Source organism: Caloenas nicobarica, chromosome 1, assembly GCF_036013445.1.
Source record: "Caloenas nicobarica isolate bCalNic1 chromosome 1, bCalNic1.hap1, whole genome shotgun sequence".
Classification (NCBI taxonomy): Eukaryota; Metazoa; Chordata; class Aves; order Columbiformes; family Columbidae; genus Caloenas; species Caloenas nicobarica.
In genome coordinates, this window is record NC_088245.1 from 45,966,850 (window position 1) to 45,981,232 (window position 14,383).

At 43.0% G+C, this 14,383-nt stretch overlaps 2 protein-coding genes across 4 annotated transcripts in view; one reads left to right on the plus strand and one right to left on the minus strand.

The window, feature by feature from the left end:
- Window positions 1-3,598, plus strand: part of CDK17 (cyclin dependent kinase 17) — a 97,563-nt gene extending 93,965 nt beyond the window's left edge. For both annotated transcript variants that reach the window (XM_065636293.1, XM_065636302.1), the window contains one exon: window positions 221-3,598. In XM_065636293.1, coding sequence (XP_065492365.1) covers window positions 221-258 — 38 coding nt within the window. In that variant the 3' untranslated portion in view covers window positions 259-3,598. The remainder of the gene's footprint in view (window positions 1-220) is intronic.
- A 4,079-nt stretch (window positions 3,599-7,677) lies between these two features.
- Window positions 7,678-14,383, minus strand: part of ELK3 (ETS transcription factor ELK3) — a 41,032-nt gene continuing 34,326 nt past the window's right edge. For both annotated transcript variants that reach the window (XM_065641476.1, XM_065641484.1), the window contains 2 exons: window positions 12,929-13,051; window positions 7,678-9,250 (listed from right to left, as the gene is read on the minus strand). In XM_065641476.1, coding sequence (XP_065497548.1) covers window positions 9,152-9,250; window positions 12,929-13,051 — 222 coding nt within the window. In that variant the 3' untranslated portion in view covers window positions 7,678-9,151. The remainder of the gene's footprint in view (window positions 9,251-12,928; window positions 13,052-14,383) is intronic.

Below are 14,383 nucleotides of genomic sequence, written 5' to 3' on the forward strand. Positions count from 1 at the left end.
ATATGAGAACGTCTTGGAGTTCCCAGCCATTACTGCGTGGGGGTTGAATAGTTGCAAAGTACAAAAAAAAAATGCAGTAAGCGTAGTTAAGATGCCGATCTCAGTTTAAGCACAAATAAAGGTTATTCTTTCGAAGCGGGAAGACAGCAGGTGTAGATAATAGCTGAACACTGTGGCGCGCATGCTTTGGTTTCTCACCGTGGTCCGTGTTGTGTTGCAGGACACGGGAAGAACAGGAGGCAGAGCATGCTTTTCTGAAGGGACACGCAGGGACAAGCCCGAGCCTATCCTGTCAGCAAGGACTGGGATCTGAAGGCAGTGCTCTCTGTTGGTGGACTTGGAATCGCAGTTTGTCTACACTGTCCTCTTCACAGTGGGGTCTTTTTATTTCCAACCTGCAGATTATGTTTTTATATTCGTTGTCACAGTGTGACAATTTTTTGTACAGTTGGTTTTAAGGTCTCCTCTGCCACTAGAGCCAGTAGGTTACAGCTGTTGATGTAACTGTAGCTGCAATTTTTGTGCAGGACTGAGAAACACAGTGCATTATTTATTGCGGAATCATTGCTGCTAAATAACTACTGTCTGTATAGTTAACACAACAGTTCCATGCCTGAAGAAGTTGCAATGGCTTTATAATATGTGAATGCATCTGTTTCTCTTCATAAAATGTTCTACTGCTGCGGGGTTTTTTTGTATTTCTTAAACTGCAGTGTTTCCTGGAATGTAAGCAGAGCTTTGCTTGGCTATAGGTGAACCATCTTTAATGCTCTAAGTTCATGGCACTTAATTCCTTATTTAACATTGGAAGTATGTGTTGAAATAGTTGAGAAATTATAATGCATCTTATGTTTTTGAAAAGCACATGGTGTGAAAGTTGATTCAAACAAGTGAACAGTAACTATTATTTGCTCTTAGATCCTACGTTAGTTATTGATAAATTTGAGCATGGAGACTGGACAATAAAATTTTCTCAGGCTTACTCCAGCATAAGATATTTGCACATTGTTGTGCATACGGGGCCTGCAGAAGCGATGACTTTTTTTTACCTTGTTTTTAATTTAGAAATACAAATAGTAAAAAGATGATTCCTAGACATCGGACCCTGGCTTACTTTAGAAATTTAGAATTTCATTACAGAGGAACAGGACAACAAATTACGAGAACATGGGAATAACGTCACACTTTTCCCACCTTGTTGCTCTCCCATTTGCGCATTATTCACTTGAAATCAACTGGAAAGACGCAAGTTTGTACTTGATAAGAACTCACTATGCTACAGAGCTTTTACTAGGGGAACTTAGAGAGTTTTTCAGATCATAGCTGTTATCTGTTTACCAGAGATAGTAAATATGTTACTACTATGCTTATGCATCTCAGTGAGTATCATAAGTACACCCTTGGTGATGGTTACAGTATTTTTAAGCATTTGTGTTCACCTTTATGAACCTATTTGTTTAGTGCATCTTAAAGAGACTGTAAATCTTTATTGGTATATTTTGAAATGGTCATGTAAATCTTTGGCTGGTATATCATGAAAATAGTCATAGGTAACTTAATTTTTCCTGACATTCACTGTAAAACATTCAGGGGTCCTACCATTTCTGTTCAGGAAATCTTGTAGTTTATTGTTATTTAACAGTATTAAGTGAATTTTTGTATATTTCATTTTAACTTTATTTGTGAATAGTGATTGTGGCATGTTTGGGGGTGTTTTATTAATATTTCATTGATGCTGGTAAATTTGAATTGGGATTTTTTTTTTTTTTTTAATTTTCTGGAAGAGAGAAATTCATGTGTAATGGTGACTATTGGACCACTACTGCTTTTCAGCATTTGTAAACCGGTTTTACGTTAAATCTTGTAGACCTAACAAACTGCTGTTATTTCTAATGACCGACCTGTATTAATATTGTACTTTTGAAAGTATAAATATTATGTGGAATTCTTTGGTTTTGTTTTGAAATTTATAATAACAAAGGTCCTGTGTTGTTAAAAATACAGACTGAGTGAACTTAACGCGGTTCTTGGGGCGTTGTTGGAAACGTTTAGCTAGATCTGTGTGTTGTGGGAGTCGTCGGTTTGAACTTTGGCCGCTGATTAATTCATGCAACGCAGAAGTAGCAGCAGCGAAAAGTAACGTGACTGATCCGCGATCGAGGCCGTTCGGGATCTTACCGTAAAGCTGGTCCGCAGTCTGATGATGGGCAAGTCCTGCCCGTCACAGGGTATCAGAAGCCTTGCCGAGGTCTAGGGGTGCGATACGTGGCTCAGGTACACGCGTGGGTCTTCCACGCCGGAGCGTCGTGCGCGCGTCAGAGGCAGATTTGGCACTGCTGAACAACCTTCGTCCTGAAATAGTTGTTATATATATTTTTGTATAGTTGCTATGGATCTGATCTAGATTTTATACCGATTAACTTTGTAGGAAAACGTTGTAGACGTGGTGGTGTTGAAGGAAGGAGTATCAGAAGAACATCTCCTTTTTTTTACGAGAGTAGCGAAGATATAGAGTAAATGTTCACTGTGGGTAGATGTGGGATTTCGCGTTTCTAGAACGGTTAGTATTTTATAGGTCGTAAAAGAACGAGTAAAAATGTGGTACTAATGAGTAAAGGACTTAAAGGTTTAACTCGTAAAATCAAGTGCATTAACAAATTTAGAAAAGGGTCAGCTGCAGCTAACAAAAGGAGGTTTCACTTTTAAGTAGGAATTCAGCTGTTTTGTTACAGATGAAAAGATCTTCCATAAAATTAAAGCACTCTGTTTATGAAGAGATTTTTCTAAGGACCTGCAAGTGAATCGGTTTGCTTTGTTAGGAGGTAGCTTTAAAGAATGTATTTCTTAAGAAACTTGGCACCTATCGTCAAGCCAGTTTCTGGGGTTTTTTTTAATTGTAATTGAAATTCCTGCATCAGCAGAGACGGTTCAGTGGCAGCTGCCTGTTTGGGGCAGTAGTCAGTGAGTCTGAAGTCACTGGGCATTTCTCTGACGTGCTTTTCTCGCAGTCCAGCGTTCTGCCTCCTCTCTGACAGCCCCAGCCACTGAGGACTCGGTTTCGCCGTCCCCGCGAACTGTCGGGTGTGTCTCTTTTGGGGAGAAGACCTCAACCGTGACAAAACCCAAGCAGATTAGTCGCTAGAAATGGATGGCTTTCAAGCTTTGGTGTGCCAACCTTTGCTTGAAGACGAGTTGGTCAGTTCATGAGAAGTGGCCCGCGAGTTGTTGCTGATGCCGAAATGACTTTTTGAGGAGATCCCTGGCGTATCCCAGCTCCCGTAAGAACGCCAAGGTGTGTGTAGGTGCGTGTGGGAGTCCGGTGGGCTTGGAGACAGGGAGGAGGAGGCAGGTGGTGACGAGGTTGCAGGTGGAGGCTGAAGGGGAGAGAGGGCGGGTGGAAGAGGGGAACGGACAGGACAGGGCAGGACAGGGTGGAGGTGGAAGGCGCAGACCAGCTGCTCAGCAACGCTCTAGTGGAACGTGCATCTCAACACAGCTGTGTTATTGTTGTGCTGCTTTACCACAGCATTGAGTAGCCAGAGTGTATCCCTGAACTGGGCAATAAAGGTTGAAATAAACAATTATTAAAGAACCTGCATACTTTGTATTTGCAAATCATTTGAAAAACTGCAAGGTAGCGTTCTTTGGGCTGCTTGCTTCTTGTTTGCACAGGAATTTTTCTGTGTAATAAAGGTGCATTGTTTCTGTTTTGCAATGTTAAGATGGAATTAAGGTTAAGAATGCATGCAGTTATTGAGGACAAAATATATGAAAAGTATGTTGTAAATATCCCCAAGCTAAGTATTATAAACCCAGGAAATACCCAGAATTAAGGTCAGACTTGAAAGAAATCCAAACAAATTCAGGTATGGAAATGCACAGCTATAGCACATGGTGACGCTGAAGAAAAATTAGAACTTGCCTTGTCTTTGACAACATGTGGTCACAGACGCGATCATTTTGTCTGGTCACTAATGGGCAGAGTTGAAATAATTCATGCATCTTGTTAGCACATTTCAATACCTTTTTTCCCCATGGTACAGTGCAACATTTCTGTGAAATTTCTTAAATTTTGGGAGGAACTTGGATGCCTACTTTTCTCCATTTCAGAGCCTGGGCTGTTGAGATTTAATGCTATTCTTTGGCCTGTATGTGGGTCAGCAACATTCGTGTTTCTCACCAACATCCATGTCAGACCGATGTTAAGAGATTGACAAGATAACAAGTATCCTTTACAAAACATAAAGGAAGCACCATGCAAGTGTTTAGCTCATTGGTACATTGTAAAGTAAGCTCTGGCTGTACAGGTAGGATGATTCCGAAAAGTATAAAAGCCAAGCAGATAGGTGAGCTTTGTAATTCATACCATCCAGCCCTTTGGTCTGTGGAGTTCACTTGCAGAGAAATCACACTCTTGTGCTAGGCCCCAGTGGAAATTCATGTTGTCAGAACTGGGATTAGAGTTCAGCTATTCTAGATTGTTTTATTTATCTTCTGTGTGTGATTTTCACTGGGCTGTACTGTGCCTCTCTCATTAACTGGGGGAAAAAAAAAAAAAGATTATCAGTGGGAAAACATGCACATTACAATGTTCCATTATTTTCACGTTTTCTAAAATCCCTTAACTCATTTGAGTTCTGTGATTTCTGAGCCAACTTAAACTGTGAGCGTACACATAGGCACATACTCGCAGTTGTAAATAACTGCTTAATTTATTGTCCTGGCTGCATCCTCCAGAATCACTTAAGCAGCAGGCCTGCCTGAGCAGATTGCTTTTATGGTCCTCCTAATGAAATACGAGTCTTGCTTAGCTCAGATGCCACAACCTGGAAGGAAGTTTTTCCCCCGAGAGCTCTGGAGTTCCTTCATTTGCTGCAGTGGGATCTTCCGGCTGATGGAAATGGCATTACTGCAGATTGCAAACCGGGGAGAAGGCTCTTCCCTGTCCCCGCTCCAACACGCGCTTGCAGCGTGTCTCCCGTGTCGGCACTGCCTGCTCCTCTTTCACACCTCAGCTTGTGTTTTCAAAGACTCCTTTTTCCCTCTTCCATGTCCTTTTACTTAATTTGTGGGAGGAGGTAGCTGGCCTGGAGCAGTGTTAGGAATAATTAAGGTTACATTTATCCATTCACACTTCCTGCGGAGCAAACACGAACTGATGGGAATCTTCCAAGACAAAAAACACCCTATCCTGAAGTCCGCTCCTCTAAGATGCTTTTCTACAAATCTCTCTCCCAAGGCAGGTCATGATGCTGATCGCTCCGGAGTTCTTGCTGAGGTTCCTTCTCCTTTTTTCATTTAAATAAATTTACACTTCTCCTCACTAATGCTGTGAGTCTCTTTGCCCTCAAGAAAGAGGTTTGTCCTCCATCTGTGTAGGCCAAGCGCTCACGCATTACTTGGTAAAAGCAGTTACAGTTTGGGGCTAAAAGGGATTTCAAAAGTTGTAGTTTTCTGAAAACTTTGTAGAGGTGTTTGCAATCTTGAGAGACACATGTTTGTTTATCCTACAGGATATAGAGACAGTCTCAAGGTCAGAAGGGAACAGTGATGCCTACCTGTAGTTACTGTGCCTTTCCTAAATTAATTTGGTGGTCACAATGGCTTCTAAAGATGCTTCCTGTATGCACAAAACCACACGGCCTCTTAATGTAGAGACTTGTTCTGTTAAAATTAAATGCCATTTTCTGCTTTAAAGGACCATCTCCCCTTTCAACAGTCACCTGTTGACAATTCATTGCTTCATTGGTAGGTACTTCCAGATTGGCAAGTGCCTGCCTGATGAGACCAGTTTTATTCAGACAAAACAAACTGTTGACATAATGGATGTGTCAGATCTTTCTTTCTCTGCAGTTTGCTATCGCCCATCGCTGTTTTCCCCACCTTGAAAGTTTTCTTTAGAACTGAAGCCACTTACCTGTGCCAGGGCAGAAGATGTGTGCAATCTCTTGGCAAAGCTACCCGGTAACTGTGGCCCTGCTGGTGGGTACTTGCTTTTCTGGAAAAAGATTTTCAAAAAAAACAACGTAAAGGTAAGCCAAAAATAGCTTAATCATGCACATAGCCTATATCATACCGAAAACTTCGTGTATCGCTGAAGCATGAATAAAGTGTAAATCTTTCAAGAAAAAAATCCCTCAAATATTATCAAGTTGCAATTACTCCAGAGAATACTAAAGAAAGAATAACTCCAGTTTTGTTCCCAGGGTTGTTATCTTGGAGCTCTCCATGCCACAGAAATATTGATGCTTTCACAGTATTTATTTTATAAACATTTATTTGACTTTCCTCTACAGTTAAAAAGATACCTGCTAATAAAATCCAATAGACAATTACCAGTAGAATATTTTCTTCAGTGTAAAGCATAATAATCTAGTGGTTTAGGTAAGTGTTAGACCTGAGAGGCCAGACTTTATTTGTATAAATATTTCATTTTGTCCCCAGTAGGAAGAATTTTTGTTCTACATCACTGATGAGTTTGGAAGGCAGATTCCATTTTGACAACCTATTTTTTTTGTTAATTGAAAAAATCAACCAGCAAAACAAGATGTGAAGATGTGCTCTGTTGCTATTTTTATTCTCTCAAAGATGAGGAGACAGCTCTGCTTTCCAGTTTCTAGGTGTCTTAAGTTTTATTGGATTCTCTCGGATCCTTTACAGTCATCTGTTGAAACGGTGTGTTTTTGGTTTTTTGGGTTTTTTTGTCCAAGAATTACTATTTTCTGCTATCTCTAAAAGTCACTCAAGGAGGTAGGGGGCTGGCAGGAGAGGTGTGGGAGTGCGTGTTGAGGTGGTGTTGAGCCTTTTGAAAAGAAAAAACATCTGCCTTATTAAAAGCAAAACCTTGGAAGAAACAGTCATGAGAATCTGGATGCTGCTTCTTTTAAGCATCTCTTCTGTCACGCACTCCCTCCTCCCGTGTTCATCTGGGGTTTTTTTGCAGTGTGGTATTTAATACTGCTTATGAAGTCAAAGACCAAAATTTTTATGAGTATCTATCTTTACTTTTTAAACGCACAGTGAGAAACACTTCGCCTCTGTTGCTTTGTTCTCCCATTAGCTATCCTGGCGTGCTCAAGGTGAGACTCCACTGAAGCATTCGTGCTTTTTTAAAAATGAGACGAGCATTGGCTGTAGAGTGTGAACAATTGCCTCTCTGTAACTTGGTTACTGAAAAATACCCTGTGTACCTGGGCGGAATCCACTGAGAGAGAATATTTGACCTGTGAGCCCTTGTGATTTCATCTCCACTGGACTAATCAACATGTTACCTGCTGCCTCTTCTTCACACCTATTCTGATTTTACTCAGTATAAAATTTCCCTTCACTCTTCAGCTTTGCATAGGTTCATCTTCTGGTGTTGACTCCGCAGGGTGGTACCTCCTTGGAGCTCTTAAAATGCTGAATTGAGCAAATGGCTTCCCGTGTGTTTCATTCTTTTTCTTTATGTCTTGCACCTAATTGCTCTGTTTATCAGCACTGGTACTTTGTACAGATACAGCAGGTTTTTATCCCGTTAATTGCTGCGAGTGAAACTTGAGGAGTCATTTTTGGTTGTGCAACCCAGGAGCCTGAGGAAAATTCCTGCTGTCTTTTGTCAGATTACCTCTGCCCCAAAAATGGCTTTTCAACATCACAACTGCATTAATAAAATGTTTATTTAGCACCTTTCAGGTTGAAGGATCCAAAAGCACTTTACAATTAACTACACACATCATCACTGAAATGCATCCAAGCAGAAAATCAGCAGACGACTCACTGCATAACTTTCCAAAAGAACGGACTCAGAAAGCAAAGTAGAAGCTCTAATGACCTGTAGCAAACAGGATTCTGATTTTGGTTTGGTTTTTGAAGGTCTCATCTGAAAAACCTATGTGGTAAAGCTGCATTCAACCTGATTTAGCCACCTCAGAAAACTGAAGATTTGCATCAGCCTGGCCAAGATTAGAATCTGTGGTGCCAGGGAGTCTAGCCTAAGCCTAACCTGACATTTAGATGACTAAACCATCTACCTCAAGGTAGAGGACATACCCAGTAAGTTCAAGTTGCAAGTATATAGTAACACAGTGCTGGTTTTTAATCCAGAATTCAGATGTTCATACATAAACATCCTGCTTGTACAGTATGCCTCTTGACAAGCCCCAGGCATTAATTTACAGTCCTGTAACTTTTCCAGCTTTGGGGAGAGGAGAAATGTGACCTTCTGAGCTTGAGCAGCCAGAACCATCTTTCCAGGGAAATAGTAGAAGGCACTTGGCACGGCTGAAGAAAGCACCTGGAAATTCTCTATCAGGAATGATCCTCATTCCCTGGGAGGACAGAGATTACCTGCAGTCTTTCCAGCTGTAATGTTGACAGTTCATAGGAAGTATATGCCAATTAAATTCTGAGCAACATCTCATTTTCTACAGAAATATTCTCAAATGCTGGAAATGTCTCGAATATACACAGCCCAGTTCCTCCCTGTTGCAACTCTGCAGAAGAACTTGGGCATAAATGTGTAAATGTGGCTTTGTTACTCCTAAATGCATCTCCTGACCGTAACGTCGATTACGTTTTTCACTTCAGCAAAGAAAAATTATAAGGCTATTTTTATACAATTGGAAAGCACTTAATACAAAGTTACATGAATACACTGCATCGTATGGCCTATCCGTGGAGAAAATACTGAAATAACTACCATAGGGTTGTTCAATACTAGTTTTGTCTCTCAACTTTTTACCTTAATACTAGAAAATATATAAATCATTTACGTGACAATATGCAAAGGAAGGCACAGCCGGTTATAGTTTACACAAGCACAATGCATAATATGCAGAAAAAGGGATTAAAAAGAAGCTTCACATCCTTATTAGATACATTGTTGCGATCCATTAAGAAAAGTACTTCATCAACAACAGAAGTGTTCAACACTTGAGAGCTACGATATAAAAAAATTATAATTCATTTAATGCAAAACAGATTTATATATACTTTTATATATAAACACTGTTTAAAAATGCTAACATAATAAAAGATTATCCATGTAATGAAAAGTGCAAACCAAAGTAATAGAGGGTTTCACAATGTCCTTCTCATGACACAGGAAAAACTAGCCCATAGGAATGAAGTGTTAAATCCACCAGTAAGTCCTTGGTGCAATGAGGCGTCATCAGGATTTCTGAGCGTTTGGAGAGAGCAGAACTGGCGAAGAGGCTCCGTCCAGACTGGGGAGCGGCACCGGGATGTGGCCATTTAGCAGAGTTGGAAACTGGAAGAGGCCAAAAGGTAAAAATTACTCTTTTTTCTCAAAGTATTCAGCCCAGAAGTGCATACGTTTAGCATCAGCAACTGACTCAGGATGGTCTCAAGGCTTATCATTTCTATACAGGAAGATATATACCAAATGTAAAATAGAGGACAAAATCTGAATAATTTCTACACATATGGGGATGTGTAAATCTGTTATTGGCTGGTTTTCATATAAGAGTTCACGTAACGATACAGCTGTCGTCAACCTGGGAAAGTGAATACTACAGAGCAATCTTTGCCATCCATTCTGCTTCCAAAAATGTTTTTCAATCTATAAAATATTAAAATCCACATTTTTCGTCTGCCCTTCATAAAAGCAGGAAAGAGCTTTGCAAAAGTGAAAACTGAGAGGTAGTTTTAGGGCAGAAAAAATAAAATTGTGAATACGAAACTGGGAAAAATTACTCTCAAGTAATTACGGTTTCTGCCTGTATTCACTACGAAACCACAAACGCTGGATGATTCGGTATGTGAAGCAGAATATGCCGTAATACAGTATTAACCTTCCACTTCTGAAATACTGCGCAAAAAATACTAATTCAATACCTAACCCATATATTCCTAGTTCACGACAGCATCCTGACTGTAACTTGCCTGCAGTGACATGTAGTGACTAGTTCTTAACATCTGACCTGAGCGAAAGCAAAGCAAGTAGGTGGAATGAACCTAGGGAGTTGTCCCTGCCATAGATACCGATCTGGCCTCCAGGCCCGGTTCCACGAGCTGCGCCGTGTTTCTCTTGGCTCTGAATAACAGAGCTCCTGACTTGAAGCATCTGGTGCACTTTTACCACCGATCAGATCAGTCCTTCAACAGCCAACGGTGGCATAATCAACCCTCTACACGTGCGTATAATCTGCTCATAACAGGATTATTCTTCCGCAAAGATGTTAGTTAGTGGTATTGATCTTCCAATGTTGAGAATCATGCCGAGCAGGGCGGCAGGGGCTGGAACTGCGCTCCTGGGGGGTGTAGGACCGGCTGGTACCTCTATTTTAACCAAACCCCAGGAAATATTTCTGTCGCTTCTGCCAAGATTCGTTAAAACACAGAACTTCATAACAAGCTCTTGGTTTTCTAGTCTGGATTTCTAAAGTGAGACATGTAAATTACAAAGCGGTTCATGTGATTTCTAAAGCTGACAAAGGGTTGTTAGATCTTTGTCGAGGCCGGTGGCACGCTGGCACTACGGCCTGAGATGCAAACAATGCTGGTGTCGCAATTTCATCCTTCCCCTGGTCTCCACCCCAACCCAGCTCTCTTGTTCATCCTGTTGTCTCTGTAGCCCCTGGGGCCAGGACGATGCTCTTTATTCATACGCCTCCATACAGTGAGCATCTGGGACTGGCCTATGCCTTCTCAGTGCTACCATCTATACAGTGGTAACAAAGAAAATAAAACACTTCATTTATAGCACTTAATTCAAACTGACTTGGTAGTCCTTCAGTTTGGCTGTATTTTCTTGACCAATTCTGTGCAAGCCTCTTGCTGTTCCAGTTATGTGGTGATTTCAAACTAATGACAAAAGTATCAAAATAAGTTTAATTACACAGCAGTGTGGCATCAAAGGGAAGACTTGCCAGGTAGGTCAATATCAATCATGTGGAAGGAGCCTGCAGATTTCAGTGATGCTCGACATGGGCTGTAAGGGTGTACAGGCCTAGCTGTATGGGAGTTGCTTTCACATTATAAACATCAAAGGAGAGCTTTTACCAGTTAAAAAGCATCTACGTGCTCTGTGAGGGAGCAGGCACGTAGTTGTGTCCAGCACGGCCAGAACAGGCTCCTCGGGGCTTGTTAAAGGAGGGACTGCACCTTCCCGTAGGCTCGTTCTGGGTGGTGTGGGACCACGGACACGGACGGCTCCCACCCTGCTCCTTGTGCTACACAAAGACGAGCACTAAAGAACCACAGGCTGTGCCAAGCATAGTGCTGTTGTGAAAAGCAGCACACACCTGAAAGAAAAATGAATTCAGGAACCCAATCTCTCCTCCACACCCGCCAGCAGGCAGGGGCAGAGAGGTGGGTGGGCAGCGGCAGAGCTGCCCCGGCCGCTCGCCGCTGGCAGGACTTTGACTCCTTCGACGAGGACCGAATGGTCTTTCAACTCCCAGTGCGAATGAGCAGGTGGAAGCAAAAGCAACTTGTGAAGCAGCCCCAGCTCTCACCTCCCCTCCCTGCCCAGCTGTGGGGAGCCTGGCCTGGAGCTCTGCCCCAAGGCCCGTGCGGGACGACCAGCAGTTCTGGGGTTGGCTAAGCTTCAGCTGCACTTGCCCTTTCCTATTTGCTGTCCAAATCAAGCGTCATGCTCTACAGACTTGTCGTTATGGCCTTTGCCTGAATCCAACATGGTTTATAGGGCCCTTTGGGTCTCTCAGAAGGGAGAGAGCCAAGGCTGGTCTTCACTTTCAGTTCCCACAGGGGGTGGCCAGGGTCCGTCCATACAAGCTCAATTCAGGCCGTGGCGCAGACACTCCCTTCTCAAATGAAATGTCTGGCTGTTTTTAGCCACCTGTGCAAAACTAAGGTCCAACAGGGATAAATGAGTTTATCTGAAACACGAATAAGGAGCCCCAGGGATCCATGCAAGGCTGTCCCACTGGAGGTAGGACTTACTACCCCAGAGGGGCCCATACCTGAGCAGAGCCCTGGAGCTGGGCAGTCAGTCACCCTGAAGGTTCAGAGACTAACGCAGCAGGCCCGTAAATCAGCAGCCCCCTCCTCTGTTAGTGCTGGCCCTCCACAGGAGTCAGGGAATTCATTCCAGGGGTGTCCCTGCATTCTTCAGCTGCTCAGGTGGCCATCAGCTTCTTGTGCTTCTTGCCAATTAGCTGATCAGCATAATTTCTTCTGTGACTTACTGAATTAGCTGTTCTTCAGCACCTCCAGCTGGAGCTGCTATTAAAATACTATCCCTGCCATCCCCTTCCTAAGCCTCAAGTAAATGCTGCAGCTGAGTGCCATGGCCATTGCAGTTTACTGAATAACTTTTGCACTTGCCACATCTCTATAAAACTTTGAGATTTTTACTCTCCCAGTACCCATGAGGGACAGTGCTGCTTTTCTCCTGTTAAATATGGAGAGGTCACGCTCAGAGGTGTGCTTGGTAGAGGACACAGGGATAATTTGCAGGAGAACTGGAAATGGAGCCTTCAGGTTCAGAGCACCCCCGTTGTAAATACAACTATGCCCTGTCTTTCTGAGTGAGAAGTAGCTCATTAGGACAGAAGGATAAATGTACACTCATCTTACTCTGTGAGACCCAAACCTGTCTTGGTTTTCCCAGAGTCCCAGAGTCCACCACTCTCCTGGCTGGTCCCTGACTGGTCTGCACTCTCCTCCTGAAGCTCTGAGAGCTCAGTCACCTGTTCTCACTGGAGTCCAGCATTTATTTCTGTTTCCTTCGCACAGCATGTGTGTGCTTGCTGCAGTAGACGCTGCCCTGTGGGTTCTGACTGTGCTACCAAGGGTTTAAAGAGGGTACAAATATGTAGACCTCTCTTTAAAAGTGCCTGTTAACTACTATATTTTCTTAAACTATTTGAAAAGCTCCAGACCGATGTGAGGAGATGCTCCCCTGATGTCTCCTCCACATGTGCACTTTCAGAAACGATACCTATGCATTGGAAAGACCTACCTGGAACAGAGTGTTTGGCCCCTGCAGCCTGGCAGGACTCAGAGGAGCAACAGGACTGAGGCTGCTCCAGAAATGAATGCTAGACAGCAGCGGGCTTGGAGTCAGCAATAATCCATTTGGGGTCTGCAAGACAAAAAAAAAATCTCGTGGTGCATAAATGGCTTGGGGGTTACGGCTCCAGACAATGGTCATAACCCCCAAAGTCTTGCACTTCACCTACTGGCTTCTTTTCCCAGTGAATGCAGACAGACATAGAGCAACTGCCCACCCTGCCCTGCGTCCTGTCTCCGCAGCGCTCAGTACTGGATATCTGCACATTTAATATTCCTTCATATGCAAATTGATTGAATTTTTATTGCATTAGGAGAAGCGCAGTTATAGTTTATTTGAACCACACTCATGCAACTGTATAAAACACTATGCATGCCTCAACACCTATAAACACAGCCTCAGCTCCTTCAGAATAATTTTTTACCTTTTGAAGGGCAGCAATTGCTTGAACTGACTGCACCTTTTGAAGAATTAATGCAATTGCCTGTGGAGCCCAAAGAGCCACTGGCCGCCCTTTGAAGTTTACTCCTCTGATGGCGCCTGTTCGAAATGGAAGAAGTTTCAAGAACCTGGCAGTGCCCAGGCTGCCGCAGCCAGAGGCAGGTGCATCGGCTGGCTGCCCAGAGGGACGGCAGAGAGCACAGCTAATTGTTTGAAAAGAACCAAAATGGCACTAACTAAGAATTCAAGGCTTTTCCCAGCTCAGAGGTGGCTCCTTCCACCACAGGGATTGCTGGGAATGCTCTCAGCGCTTCTAAAGCACGGTTGGAGGGGAGATGAAGTTAAAGCACATTCAAATCTCCATTCAAAGGAAGAATCACATGAATTATTCTGTATCCAGAGTAACTTTTATCTTTCGAAAAAAAAAAGCCAACATAAAAGTGATGTGACAGTTTTGAACAAAGTATTTGGCATAACGAGTTAATCTCAGCAGTAATCTTGATGCCAATTATCAAAATCAGTCCTATTTAGCAGAGCACTTAATGGAATTTGAGTGCACACTTAGCGCGTAAGTATATGTTTCGCTGTGTAGGACAAGTGCCTCGGTGCTCTGCTGAACTGGGGCAACAGTTTGTGCAGAGTTTAAAACATGTAAAGAGAAGACAGAAGATAAGGAGTATCTCCTCCTACTAACCGGCACGTCATGCATTCTGGTACCCGCTAGCTTCCCACCAGGCCAGAAATATAAAGTCCCACATTTGGCAACTGCAACCAGGCGTTCTCACTTCACAACTGCTTCCACCACGGGCTGTCACATCCCACTGCCAGGACTCTGCGGTGAGCAGGCTCAGAAAGGCAGGTGCCACAGGTCACACGGATTTTTGAACATGATGGACGTATTATTTGCAAAGCGGTGCCTGACGGCTCGGCTGTGGTGTCTGAGGCTCTGTGCAAATGCACAGG